The 14,255-nt window shown below is 39.0% G+C and overlaps 1 protein-coding gene across 4 annotated transcripts in view; it reads right to left on the minus strand.

The window, feature by feature from the left end:
• Window positions 1-14,255, minus strand: part of DGKI (diacylglycerol kinase iota) — a 215,083-nt gene that overhangs the window by 58,748 nt on the left and 142,080 nt on the right. For all 4 annotated transcript variants that reach the window (XM_030481044.1, XM_030481043.1, XM_030481042.1 and 1 more), the window contains 3 exons: window positions 7,798-7,877; window positions 5,878-5,922; window positions 651-720 (listed from right to left, as the gene is read on the minus strand). In XM_030481044.1, coding sequence (XP_030336904.1) covers window positions 651-720; window positions 5,878-5,922; window positions 7,798-7,877 — 195 coding nt within the window. The remainder of the gene's footprint in view (window positions 1-650; window positions 721-5,877; window positions 5,923-7,797; window positions 7,878-14,255) is intronic.

Consider the following 14,255-nt stretch of genomic DNA (forward strand, 5'->3'; position numbering starts at 1 on the left):
TCAATTTCCCTCATGAGACACAAAGAAGAAATTGTTTTTGTTTAGAACAATAACAAACTCAGTTTCCCCACATTGAAGCTTTTGCAAAAGCAGATGCTTTTAGTTGCTAATTTCAGTGCTCTGGAGCCTGATTAAAGCCCAGATAAGCTGTCTGCTTTGTCAAAGTCTGGGTGAAATACAAGTGCAGGTCTCCAGGGAGTTACATCAAGCGCAACCTTGCAGGATAAGGGAGATACATTTCTATCACCTAGAGTACCTAAACACTATAATACTTTAAAGAGAAACCAGTGAAGAACGCAGCCTTACCAGAAGCAGCATGTTGCCACAAACAGCTGCACTCTGATTCCAGGCAATGCCATGCAGTAAGTGCTGCTCAATACAGCAGAGATGCTAAACCCTAAACCTCTAATCAGCCTTAGCAGAACATGTCTCCTTGGGGTGAGAAAGCTACAGCAGACATTTTGATTGCTAGATGAAGAGCCTGTTTTGTTTTTCAGAGGGGAAAGGGGAGCACTTAGTTCCTTTTTCACCTACTCAGTGTAACAAGCAGGAACAGTTACTCTGCTATAGTAATACTCTTAGATGCACTATCGATGTGCAGACCAGAAGCAAGTAGCATTCTAGGCACAAGAAATGGGAAATGTACTTACCATCTAGGAAGCACCATCTAGGAGAGAGCCTCTGAACAGAAAGTACTCTGGGAAAAGAGCTTTCCTGGTCCTGGATAGGGCAGAGAAATTACATAAAAAATAACAAACTTCTTTTTCCTCTAAAAAACGCTATTTTCTAGTCTCTTCTTTTTTCATTTTGCTCTACTGATATTGGACAATGTGCAAAACCTACATAACCCAAGCCCACTGGATTTGCTTCTCACTGACACCAACGTTTGGCTGTAATATAGAAAAGGGTAAACTGATACAGTTAGTTTCAGCCACATCCTCAGCTGTCCCCTTCCTTTCAGCTCAGCAATACCAAAAAGATTTGCATCAAAACCAGCTTTCTCATCTGACTACAGCCCCACTTATTTGTGGGGACACAGGAACAGAGAGAGTTAAAAGAAGTCAAAGACACACATCACTATTAAACAGCCATGAACTTCAATTATATTTGTTTCTTGTGTGTCTGTCACCTTCCTTTATTCTAGTTCAGGTTTTTTACACTCTTCCCCTCCTCTACTGAACTGCCACTCAAAGCATTATCCACTTTGCCTGTAGCTGGTGTGTCCCAAATGCACACAAAAGTGAAAAAAAAGCATTATCTTCTACACCCAGAAGAGTGCAGACCTGAGGACCACCACCAACCAGCCAAACATCCTTCATCAGTGTATTCCCGTTCCGGCTGAAACACCTGCTCCTTGAGAGTCAACAGACATTACTTGAGGAACCAAACTGAATGACTGGGGAGGAACAAAGACCTTCCTGACTGGTACTCACCAAGGAGTCAAACAGCTGCCCCTTGCTTATTCAGCTCTCACTAAGCTGGAGAGGCAGAAGGGATCTCGTAAAGCAGAGGGTGGTCATGGCTCTGCTCCATGCTTTCAGTGAATGGTCAGCCAACATCCTAAAGCCACTGGGACATTACTTTTAAACACAAATAGATTTGCACAGGGCTAAGCACAACGGCATGGATCTCAGGCACACATCCAAAATCTGTATAAAGCCAGATTCTATCCTTATTTACATCTTATGCAGTAAAATCAGCACATCTGCTAATGATGTAAATTCAGGCAAAAACTGGCTCAAGATTAAACTTTACTCTTCCTTCAGACAACAGACCACAGAATGGTATACCAAACTACAAGGCAAGAAAAGAAAAAGAAGAAATGAGGAGGAAAGGTACCTTTGAAAAAAGTATTGCTGAGCACAGAAAGTGAATAATGCATATAGGCATATATTTACAACATGGGCATAGATTGGTGAAAACAGACCAGAATACAAAGATATCTCACTGTGGCTTCTTAGAATATCACACAGGAGCCCAGCACCTTTCCTGACAGCACGATGCAGGACAAACAACTTTTGTATTGGAAATTGTACAGCTATATCAGGTCAGTAGTTTTTTGAAGGTCCAACACCAGACAGTAAGGCTGGCTGAAAGAGTGAGTTCTAAAAAGAGATTTCAAACAATCATGGGGTTTCAGCCAGGAGGGAGAATGGGGCTATGAGTGCTTAACTCCCTGGCATAACACAGAAATTCACCACTCCAGCTTGACCTGTAGCAGACCTTTAGAAAGGCACCCTTTAGAAGTCTAAGTGCGAGACTCCAAGTAACAAACCCTACCACTCCCTCAGGCAGCTGGCACCATGTATGATTTGAAAGAGAAAGCCAGGCTGCTTTGTGTACAAGAGAAAAAGTGCAGAAACAACACCACAAAATTAAAGTTTACAGTGTATCAAACCAACACATCTGGAACATTCATACAAATTCTCTATGTATTTTCCTCTTTTTTCACTCCCTAGTGTTTATACCATTAAAAAAATCTAGAAACAATAGCTATTTCTCAGAAATTAATCTTACTTTTTTGCAGAACTGACTTATTTCTAAAATACTTCTTATATGAGTAGCCATGTGTGAGAAAAAGTTATGAAAAAAATAAAGAATGTATCAACAGAAAAATGGGAGTTTCATCCGTTCAATTCCCCAGGCTGCCAGTAAGACTATGGGGAAGAAGTAGTTTGCTTTCTTAAACTGGGGAAAATCTCAGAGAACACTGAAGGAAGTTGTTATTTCAGTCAGACTTGGTAAAACAATTTCCAAATTGAATACAGAGCAAATAATGCCCTTATATGTTAAGAAGCAGACATTGCTCTTTGATTTACTTAGAAACATCTGACACTTTTTCAGCCACCTGATTAAAAATGAGCTCATGCTGATGTTTTTCAGATATGTACCAGTTCTTAGCTTCCCCAGCTTCCTGGTCACCAGGGTGCCTGCATGCACTATGTGTTGTTTTTCAAGCAGCTCTGATAATGATTAGCATTTTGATGGACACTCATTTCTCAGCCAGGTGAATGCATATCAGTGCCTGGCATGATGCTGTTACAAACTGTTATTAATTTCATTTGGTATCATGACAGTTTTTGCAAGATTCGTCTTATTAGCTTCTGCCCCGGAGATTGACTGGAACTATCTATTACTGCCTTTCCTTTCTGGTTATACAGGACAGAAAAGCAAAGATAGCTCCAGATGACTCATTTGTTGTCTCCTCAGTGCCCTACAGTTTGGCTATAGTCCTGGCAACAGATCTTGATTGAAATGTTATTGCAGAAACCTACAGTCTATGCTAGGCTAAAGAAATATATATACATATTTATCTTCTGATGCATGATATCTGTGTCTATAGCCACCCTGGCAAAAATAAAACAGCCTCAATTCTTTCCCATGTTTAGACTCATGGATTTTACTTGATCCCATAAACTTTGCTCAGGTTTCTGCACAGGTTTTTGTCTCCAACTTCTGTGCATTACAGGAGAGATGAAGACAATGACAACATAGCCGTTCATAAAGTGATCCAAATGACATATCTCAGCAGTTTAAGCATCAGAATTAAAATACATCTATGTCTTTCTCTAATATGGGCTTATGGAGTTGTGGGATGGAGCTATGGGTTTGCTTGTATGGCAACTGAGGCGTATGTGGGAGAGTCGAGGGTTTTCTGAAATCCACTAGGTTACCTAATGTCTATGTATCTACATGCACAAAGCTTAATGTACCTTAATATTTATCCTACCATTTGCAGAAAGGTGAGCACTGGGATACAAAGGGCAAAAAGAAGAAAACATCGAAAGACAACAGTGTGTACTAAAAAGGTAGATTATACAGAGAGGAGAAATGAGTGAAAATTCATAGACCTAACAAAGTACATAATGCTAGGAAAATGAAGATAGATAGGGATAATGCTGATAAATGTAAATTCAAGTCACAAATTGCATATTGTGATACGTTACTTCCAATACTTCATTACAGTTCAACTGCAGAACTAGCTTAAGAAGTCTCGGGCCTGCAAGAATGATATTTTTTGAGCATTAAACTCATTAGAAAGACAAAACAGAATGAAAACCAACTCTAGCATAATTTTTCTGGGCTTGTTGATGTTTCTGCTGACTCCCAATGTTTTAAGCTGCAGAGGAATCACACAAGAGAACTGCATTTATGAGTCTTAAAAGTACCCATGACACCTTATTAGTGAGGTAAGAAGATGGTGCCATCAACTCAAGTACATATTCATGCTCTTTATCTCCTGGTTTTCCCCCCTTTTTGTAATATGTAGAGGGGTACCAACAAACATGGAACAAACCTCAAATTAACCTAACAAGATAGTTTGTAGAAATGACCCACTGAGAATAAACCAATGTTTGAAGGATCAGGATAAACAAGTACTGAAGACAAGACACAGAGGGTGGTGCATTCAAACTGAAGAATCATAAAAAAATGATGGTATATTAGGGATTTCACACTGCTGTGCACCAGAAAAGATGACTAGGCAATTAATTTATATACTGCTATGATTGCAGAGGTTAGAGCCAAGTACGAGGCTGATTTCTGACATTTTATACTCTCTTTTGGCCCTCTCCATACACACAGATTGAGCTCTTCATTTTACCTCAGGCGGTTTCCTACACATGTGCAGTCAACAACCACTTAGGTTAATTTATAATGAGTGGAAAAGAGTAATACATGCTGGTTTATTAGCCAATTCACTAGACACTAACACTGCTCTGAAACTTGGTTCCTGGGCAATGATTGATACAAAAGCAAAAAATATGAGGTTAAAATTGGACAGGGAAATACAGAAACAAACCATGAACTGGAATAAAGGCAGCAACTCCAGGAAAACATGCCAAATTGCATTTTCTCATAATGTCGTTATGCATTCAGGACATTTACAGGCATTCTTGCTAAACTGGAATTCTGTATCACCCAGGTAATCATTAAGCCCCGAGCAATTATTTGCAATTTCACTGCAGTGGGTTCCTCTCAGCTGGATGTCTGTATGCTTTCCCAGTGAACTCATTCCTGAGGCTCCCAAACAAGACTTGCATTGTTAAATCTAGGAAATGGCTACTGACACTGTGCAAACTTGTCTTGTGATCTTAGGCGCTGTGTCAACTGACCATGGTTTGTGTCAAGTCTCAATGCCAATGTCCGATCAGCTCAGGAGTCTACTAGTAGAGTTAGTCTGAGTTAGTTTACTCCCAATTTAAGCACTGTGCAGTGCAATATTTTACTGAGAGAAATATACATTCCAGAACAATCATTCCAACTGTAAAGGAAAGTTCTGTTTGCATAAATTGTAGAATAAGGCTGTAAAATGTACAAAGAGAGCAATTTTAAAAACTAGCCACCTAAAACTAGGACTTGTTTGTCACATGCAAAAGGCACACTTCTGCCCAGGATGGATTAAAAAACTACTCTGAAGATTATGTTAAACTAAAGATAGATGACTGTGGTGCACACAATTATTAAGAGGTTACACTTGCTACTACACATTTTTTCTCAGTGATAAATTTTATTACTACAGCTATGCAATATAACATGCTATTGTTCAGTTTCTCAGACAAACACATTTACTTTTGTCATTTGTCTCACAGGACACATTCTCTCATTCACTTCAGTATGCAAGGCGCTGCTATTGCAATACCACTCGCATCATCATGCTGTGCTAATTTTAAAGATGATTCCATAAGGCTTGCAAGGAAAAGGATTGTCCGAGGGAAAGCAGAATGAGCCTCCTTCATTTGAGGGTAAATGATAATCAGAAACTCATCTAACATACAGATATCTAACAAAAAGGAAACCTGGGTTCAAATGCTAAGAGTGCAGTCCACATTGGTAACCCTCTTTTTGTTCTGATACTAAAAGGAAAGTTTATCTTACCTGGTAATGAACTCTCTGTGTAGTAGAAGTTACTGACTGTAGGTCCTAGCAGGAGGAAGAAAGACACAGCAATGATGAAAAAAAATTAAAGCAACAAGAACTGCTTGCAGTTTTACTATCTGAAATAGTTGGGAAAACACAAATAATTTTGCAAGTATTTCTCACAGGTTTTAAGCATATGAAGCAAACATCACAAAATAGTCATGGAAAGCTCACCTAAAGTTTAAATTTGTATGCATTTGGTCAAAAAAACAGGTTTTAAAATATAGAGATTATGTTAATGGCACTTTACCATATCACAGAGGTATTTATTCCATGAAAACTATCGAAATTTAGAGTATTAGCAAAAAAATGAAACAAAACATGCTAAAATCTATATTTTTTTTTAATTTTTTTTTTCCCCCAAATAAGTAATTAACACACTAAAGAAAACCACTGGCAGTTCTCCCTGTTTTAAGACAACCTCATGTCAGGGAGGTTATATCAGAATGACCCTGATATTTAGCAGGGTTCAAGAATTTAAATTATTTTAATAGAGATTTTGACAAACAGTTTTAGCTCATGACATAGCTTACCAAGAAGCCTGGCCTACAGACCATAGCTCCCCAGTTGGTATGAAAGTTGGCAGAGTGCAGAAAACCTTGGCGCCTCCATTCCCAGCAAAGGGGTCTGAGCCAAATCCAGGACACAAAAAAAAAAAAGTAGCACAAACCCTGCAGAAGGTTGGAGAAACACAGTTCCTCCACAACCACTATGGGTAATTCAACCAGAACTTCTACCTCTGCTTACTCCAGGGTAGCACAACTACTTGCCACCTGATACTTGCCATTAAGTTGTCTGAACGCAGTATGAGATCACATTTGTAATCTGCTGAGAACATCATCACAATTCTTTCATTGTAATTTCCCATCACCAGATACTTCAGGTAGGTATCACCTTACAATATGGTTTTATTTCTGATAATAATACCACACCTCAGGTCTGAATATTCAGAAATGCAATTGCTGAAGGGAATCCTGGCTGACATGCGAAAAAGTGAAAGCCTGTAGTGAAATACTAAGGCCCATATTTAGGCTGCAAGTGCAGAGTTTCAAAACCGCAGGGAAGCCAGTGGCTCCTAAAGAGTTCAGTGAGAGAGATGAGGTTCATAGCTCCTGTGTAAACTGGGCAACCTATTTAGAAAACTACATAATGTCTTTACACATGTAAATGTTGTTGAAAGATATCAGTAAAAGATTAAAACCAGAGGCAATATGTTAATGAAAATCCATTAGTTTTATCACTAAAGGTATACACACTTAAAATTATTCAGGTAATGGGGCATTTGAAGTCTCCAATTCCCAGAATGTATTGTTGAATGACCTCTCAAGACAATAAGGGCAACATTATTATTAGCTGCATGAGTATACTTTTCCGTATATTTGGAAAGACTTAGTTGTTATCTATAGCGTTTATTGGTGTCTCAGATTGCTCCATGACAGTATCAGAGAATGAAATTTACTTAATTAGACCCACTTGAATACCATGATGTGTATCCTTACATGTTACACTTTCTAATCAATAATTTATATAGTTTCAGCAAGGTATGTGGAAAGTCCTAGTATTCCATTCCAGTTCAAGGAGAAGTAAACATGCCCATCCACGTCAATTTTGTTATGATTTGAAAGGAGTCAGTATGACTTTTCATTTCCTTTTTAGAAAATATTTTTCCGTGCTACTCCTGCTTTTATTATCATACGTTGTATGTTATCATACACCGTATATTATTGTATGCAATAACTCTAAAGTTTCACTTTCGGTGGTAGGCAAATTGCAATACTCTCAATATATGGTTGTAGCAACTATTAAACCTCTACACTCAGAACTGGAAGAAGCTTAATATAGATTAAGAAATGATACCTGAAATCCTCAAAATCTCACCTCTTGTAGACGGTCAATGTACATACGACAGGTCTCCAAGTCACAGTCTCCTCTTACAACTATAATTCCAAGAGGAATGGCTGGAAAATCAAAAGCAAATAAAAACCTCTTTAGCTGAAGTCTTCAAGGTTTTGTTGTGGGTTTTTGTTTTTTTGGGTTTTTTTTGGGAGGGGGGGGTTAATGTTCTCAGAAAAGTTTTCTACTATCTAAATCTTAACAGATATTTAAAAGCAGGAAGATATTATTCATCATTAGTTTCACCCATTTATAATTATCAAAGATTTCAATTTTCAACTCTTTCATACCAACTCTTTCATACCAAACCAAAGATTCAGTTAAATTGTTTACTTCATTTTCTGATGTCAACATCAGTTATTAACTGCAAAGAAAGGAACATCCCCAGAACAAGAGTTTAGGGGTTGCTCTTATACACTGAAATAAGAGAGAGAGATTTCTTTTTCAGAACTTTTAAAGGTCAACGAAAATGATTTAAAATAGTGAAAGTTAAGGCCTGATTTCAGAGAAAGCTGTCCAGCACCACGTTATTTTGATGTAAGGCTTCTTTCAAACCAAAACAGACATTATTTCATCTACACTTAAAATTGATGCATCTCCATATTTTCTCAGAGAGAAGAAGAGAACTTGTAAAAATACAGTAAATAATATCCCTCAGGCAGCATTTTTTTATAACAGGGGATTTAGGTTTCCACAGCCATTCTATTCTTGCAGCCAAAAAAATTCCCAAACAAACCCACAAAAAGAACAAAAGAGAAAAAACTGTATGTGAGTCCACAAGGAAAGTACCAAGAGAGCTGCCCACTAAGATCTCATTAAATTAAAAGAAAACATGTGAAATCTCTTGAGTACCTGATTATCTAAAACTGAATCACTGAATGAAGTTCTTTTTTCTCCTTGGAGGATCTTTAAACAAACAATAGCACAAAAAAGTAGGGGAGTGGCAGGAAAGAGATTTAAATCTTCGTATGAAGTATCCCAGAAGGAGAATAGAATATCAACTCAGAAACTATTTTGGTTTGTGAACAAGAAGCAGCATAAAGTCACCAACAGTTCTGAGACAAATAGAAAGAACAACTGTGCTGCAGACCTTCCTGCCATTTGAAAGAAACTGATTAAGAGGAAGAGAGATTTATCCACTGAGAAGCTCTTATTTCTGATACGAGAACAAGACAACGCTAAAAGATAATGGGGGTCATGGCTCTTATTTTTGTGGCCCATTGAGGCTAGAAGCACAAAGAGAAGATCAGAGGCTTCAGAAAGGAGAGCAGAGGAGCACCTATTACAGTCAAAGTCCTTACAGGCCTCAGAGGCCAGTGCAGAACACTGGGGACACATCTACAATGCTGCCAGCATTGTGTTTGGAAAGCAATTTGAACAACAGAAGAGCTATGAACCCAGGAAAACTAGAGGCAGGGGAAAAAACTTGGAATGAGATACAAGAATATAAAGAAGAGGTAGGTAAGAACGCGGGAAGAGGAGAAGAGCTCACGCTTCTCCTGAAGCAACAAAGACATCCAAGAGTGATGCCAATCCTCCTGCACATTTTTAGAAAGGTCAGATGGGAACAGTGCTCATTGTGACCTCCCAGAATTTTTCCTTACAAAATAGGGACTGAGACACCAGTGAATGGAAGGTGGGTCAATCACAAGATTTGCTTCATGTGCTCTGGTGCTCCGGGTTATAGACCGATTCAATTTGCTTAGTGTTTATTATTGCTTAACCTGCTCTGACAGGAGACCCTTAAGGTTTTTGTAGATTCTACTTAATGGCTATCTCGTTTCAATTCAGCAGATCCCCTCTGCAGCCCTTACTGAAAGAAGGATTTGTTAAATTTATTTATAGCACTAAAAAAGTGAATTGTAGCAGATACAACTATGCCTCCAATAGCTACAGAGTACTAGGGAGCTACACAACTGGCTCATAAACTGTCCCCACAGATGATGTCTCTCTTCTATTGAGTTCCTTCCTTCATAGAGGAAGATATGCACTTAACAGGAATTAGAGCTTTGACCTGTCAAAACAACACAGCTAACACAGAACTGAAATCCTTAACTATCACCATTCCTGATAGCCCAAAGGAAAAGGACCTTATGAACATTTGGAATTGTAAAGACATTCACCAAAATGCCTGAAAAGAAAACACTAATATGCAATAGATAGCTTAGTGGTGACATTTATGGGATTCATCTAACAATTGAAGAAGAAAGTCATGATTCACAAGTTTAATTATGTCCCATCTATTCATGTGGTTATAGAACAATTCTGGGCTGAGTGACTTTGTCCTTAAAAAGCAACATTCCCAGCCCTCATTTTTATCATAAACCACAGTGAGTATGCACAATGCACCACACAACCAAGATTTTCAAAGTGCTTCACTGCTGCTATTTGAAAAAAAAAGCAAATCATTAATGATTGATAATAGGACTGAAACTATGAGATTGTTGCTCATTCTAAATATAGGGCAGTGCTGTGCAATAGGGGCAAAATGAGTTAAGTTATAATAAATCAGTTAAAGGCATAAAGTTAATGTACATGACATTCAATATCATTGTGGATGCTTTCATCCAGGAGCAAAGAGGCTTCCACCTAGCTGTGCATGGGTGAGCATGTGGACAGTACAGAACAGTGCTGTGGGACATAGTGATTACTAAATATGCCAGGTAAGAGACGAGAAGACAAAGTCTTACATTAAGAGCACAGGCACTGCAGAGCAACTTTCCCATACACCCACACACTGTCGGCTCCTGTGAATATATGGATACATCCACACATGGGAATATGCCAAAAATAAGGGATAGTCTCAGATCATGAGCCAAGCCACAGCATTCAAATGCCAGACATTTTTCTCCCAAGGTGCTTGCTCTTCTGGCCACTTGCATCCAGCTTCCAGTTTTTTTGTGCCCCCCCTGAACAATGAAAAGGACTTTGTCCAGGATCTGTGGATACAGACTCTAACACTGCAGTGATGAGCAGCAGTGCAATAACCCCAGGAAATCAGATATGCAGACAGTTGCTTCATATTCTGAACTGGTACTGTGGAAAGATTTTCGTTCCTAGCAACACTAACCAAAATCACATATCAGCAGGAGGAGGGCTCGGTAGATGCAGCAGTATGGCTAGCATGATGCTCTAATTAACTGCAAGATTAGTAGTGATTTCCTAAGTCCTCTATGCTATTAGCTATGGAATTTATAAACAACAAATTTATAAACAACAAACAAATCTTCCACCTATTAACTGCCCATTATGCTGAATACTTAAAGCTAGAACTCTTTAATACTATTGAGGACAGAAATGGAAGAATCCTGAATATGCTGCATATGGCACCACAAAGAAAAAATAAAATTCAATTAACTTCCCCATTTATTGTTATGAAAAGATTCAATTTGTGATCTAAACACGGTGATTAACCCACTCAAATCCCAAACAAAACAGCCTGAAGACAGATCATTAAGGTAGATGTGAATGCCACAAAAACTCATTTGGAGTCTGACATATGTCAGGGGACGGGGGAGATTAGACATTGGGCTGTAAATGTTTAATGTAGCAAATAAAGAATCCTCACTACTGAAGATGTTATAAGAATGTCGTTGTCCTGAAGGGTTTCCACTGGTATTAGATACATGAAGGACCAAGTAAATTCTTGGGAGAGAATTCTAAAATATTCAGATATTTATATTAAGAGGTTTGGCTTTCATAGTATGGTTTTAATACAACTAAGTTTGTACAAAAGGATTTTCTTACCAGACAAATCTAAGCCATGTGTCCCTTCAGATCCTTTTTGTTTACTGTACCACAAAACCTAACCCTTCTTAGGTTTGTTGGTTGCTAGGGTATTTTAGCACTAGTGATCCACTTTTAAAATCTTCACATGTCAGGAAGCAAAACACAGTGGAAGTTATCAGACTAAACCAGACCATTTTTAAGAAGATGATCATCCCCTTCAGGCTCTCAGTTACTTCTCCAATACTCTGCCACAAAAAGAAAGAAGCTCTCTAACTCAAATGAAAAGAGAACTGATCAAAAACACCACAAAAAAAAAAAAAAAAAAAAAAAAAAAAGAACAGGTTATAAAAACAAAACTATAAAAAGCTGAGAATTGAAACTGGCAGGGAGTGGATATTGGGATTAAGAGCTGAAAGAAGAGGTCTGTCTGAACAATTAACAAGGATTTAGGATTAAGAGAAAGAATAGGAAGCAGAGCTGTGAGATCTGTAGAAACAGACTAAGACAGGCAGGAAGGACATGTGTGGGATGAGATATCCAAAGGGGACAACTGGGACTGAAAAGGTAAAAGGAAAACAAATCAGAAAAGTGATAAGAAAAGGAAATGGGAGAAGTAGAATATGCACAGAAAAATCTCACAGAAAATACGAACTATAGCATGATTTCCTGGGAAGTCTGAAATGGAACCTAATGTTCTTGTGTCTTCCCACTCCTCTAAGGTAAATATGTATTTATACCTATTTAGAATAGTGTCCATCTCTTCTAGCTTAAAGGAGATCACAAATTTAAAGATGACAGTTTCCCCACTAGCTCAAAAGACAGAGGACTGACTGTGTTGAATGTAGATATGCACCATGTGGTGTCGAGAGAGAGCAGATTTAGGTTAGGTGTTAGGAAAAAAGTTCTTCCCTGTGAGGGTGGTGAGACGCTGGCACAGGTTGCCCAGAGAAGTTGTGGCTGTCGCATCCCTGGCAGTGTTGAAGGCCAGGTTGGATGGGGCTTTGAACAACCTGGTCTAGTGGAAGGTGTCCTTGCCCATGGCAGGGGGTTGGAAGTGGATGATCTTTAAGGTCCCTTCCAACCCAAACCATTCTATGATTCTATTATAACTCAAGGATACGAGATAACATTTCAATGGTTCAGATTTACTCTTTCCCCCAAATCCAGGCAATGACATACCCTGTTAAATGAGTGTTGCTATGACTACAAAATCAAGATCTCAAAGTTAGAAAAAGTCAAGGTTAAAGCTGCCTATTTTAGCACCTGTGTGTATATTCATTCAATTAAAGGCTACTGCCTTTAATTATCCAACCATGTTTTTTCTTCTATTGGACTCCTGTGTCTTTCTAATCTTTAAGAGAAAGAGAGAGATTTTGTGTGTGTGTCAAAGCAAGAAGTGTAATCCACTGTGCTCTCTGGACAAAGCCCACAAGGTCTCATCCATCAAACAGCAAAAAGAGATACGTCCTTTGACACAAACAATGCCTTTGGCAGCTTCTTCTTTGTTTTTGTAATTTCTGTTTCAGTTACAAATATTTATCAGTGGTTTGCATCTACATACACCAGCATGAGAATCTGGGAGCTCAGTGGCAACAGTTTCCAGTATTTAAGTCACTCCTGACTTCTAACCTTCTTGGTTTCATCTTGCTGGGTGACTTTAAGCAACCCATCCAACCCTCTCAGTTTCAAAACTTATTAAATCACTGTGACAGAGAAATGCATGAACTGTAGCTTCCTTTACAAGATGGAACAGAAGGTTTGCAGCTACACAACCTGTCTCACCTAAATCCATGCAGATCAAAGTTGCTTCCTGAAATAAGCACATGAACTTAGGTGGTTAATCTTCCATGTCCCGATTCCATCTGCTAATTCAGGTTTCCCTCATCATACCACCTAGAAGGAGGTCTTATGATTTCTTCTGCCCTTTACATTATGGGTATTCAGGATGTAAACACCAAGTCCTTAGCATTATCCTTTCCTTATTTATCTAGTGTATAAAGAAATCACATGGTATATTCTCCAAATTAACTTATCCTGTCATATCCCTGAGGTTTAAAGAACCAGAACACCTTTCATAGATCAAGCGTTTCATAAGCTCAAAATGACCTAGCGAGGTCATGCTTGCAGCCTAGAAAGCCAATTGTATGTTGGGCTGCATCAAAAGCAGTGTGGCCAGCAGGTCGCGGGAGGTGATTCTCCCCCTCTACTCTGCTTTTGTACACCCCACCTGCAGTCCTGTGTTCAGCTCTGGGCCCCCCAACATAAGAGGGACATGGACTTGGAGCAAGTCCAGAGGAGGGTCATGAAGATGATCAGAGGGCTGCAGCACCTCTGCTATGAAGACAGGCTGAGAGAGCTGGGGTTGTGCAGCCTTCCAGTACCTAAAGGGAGCCTGAAGAAATCTGGAGAGGGATTTTTTACAAGGGCATGTAGTGATAGGATCAGGGGAAATGGCTTTAAGCTGACAGAGGGTAGATTTATATTGGATATTAGGAAGAAATTCTTCACTACGAGTGTGGTGAGGCACTGGAATAGGTTGCCCAGAGAAGTTGTGGCTGCCCCATCCCTGGCAGTGTTCAAGGCCAAGTTGGATGGGGCTTTAAGCAACCTGGTCTAGTGGAAGCTGTCCCTGCCTGTGGTGGGAGGGTTGGAACCAGATGATCTCTAAAGTCCCTTCTAACGTAAACCATTCTATGATTCTATGGTTCTCAGAC

The sequence above is a fragment of the Strigops habroptila genome, chromosome 3, assembly GCF_004027225.2.
Source record: "Strigops habroptila isolate Jane chromosome 3, bStrHab1.2.pri, whole genome shotgun sequence".
In the NCBI taxonomy this organism is placed as follows: domain Eukaryota; kingdom Metazoa; phylum Chordata; class Aves; order Psittaciformes; family Psittacidae; genus Strigops; species Strigops habroptila.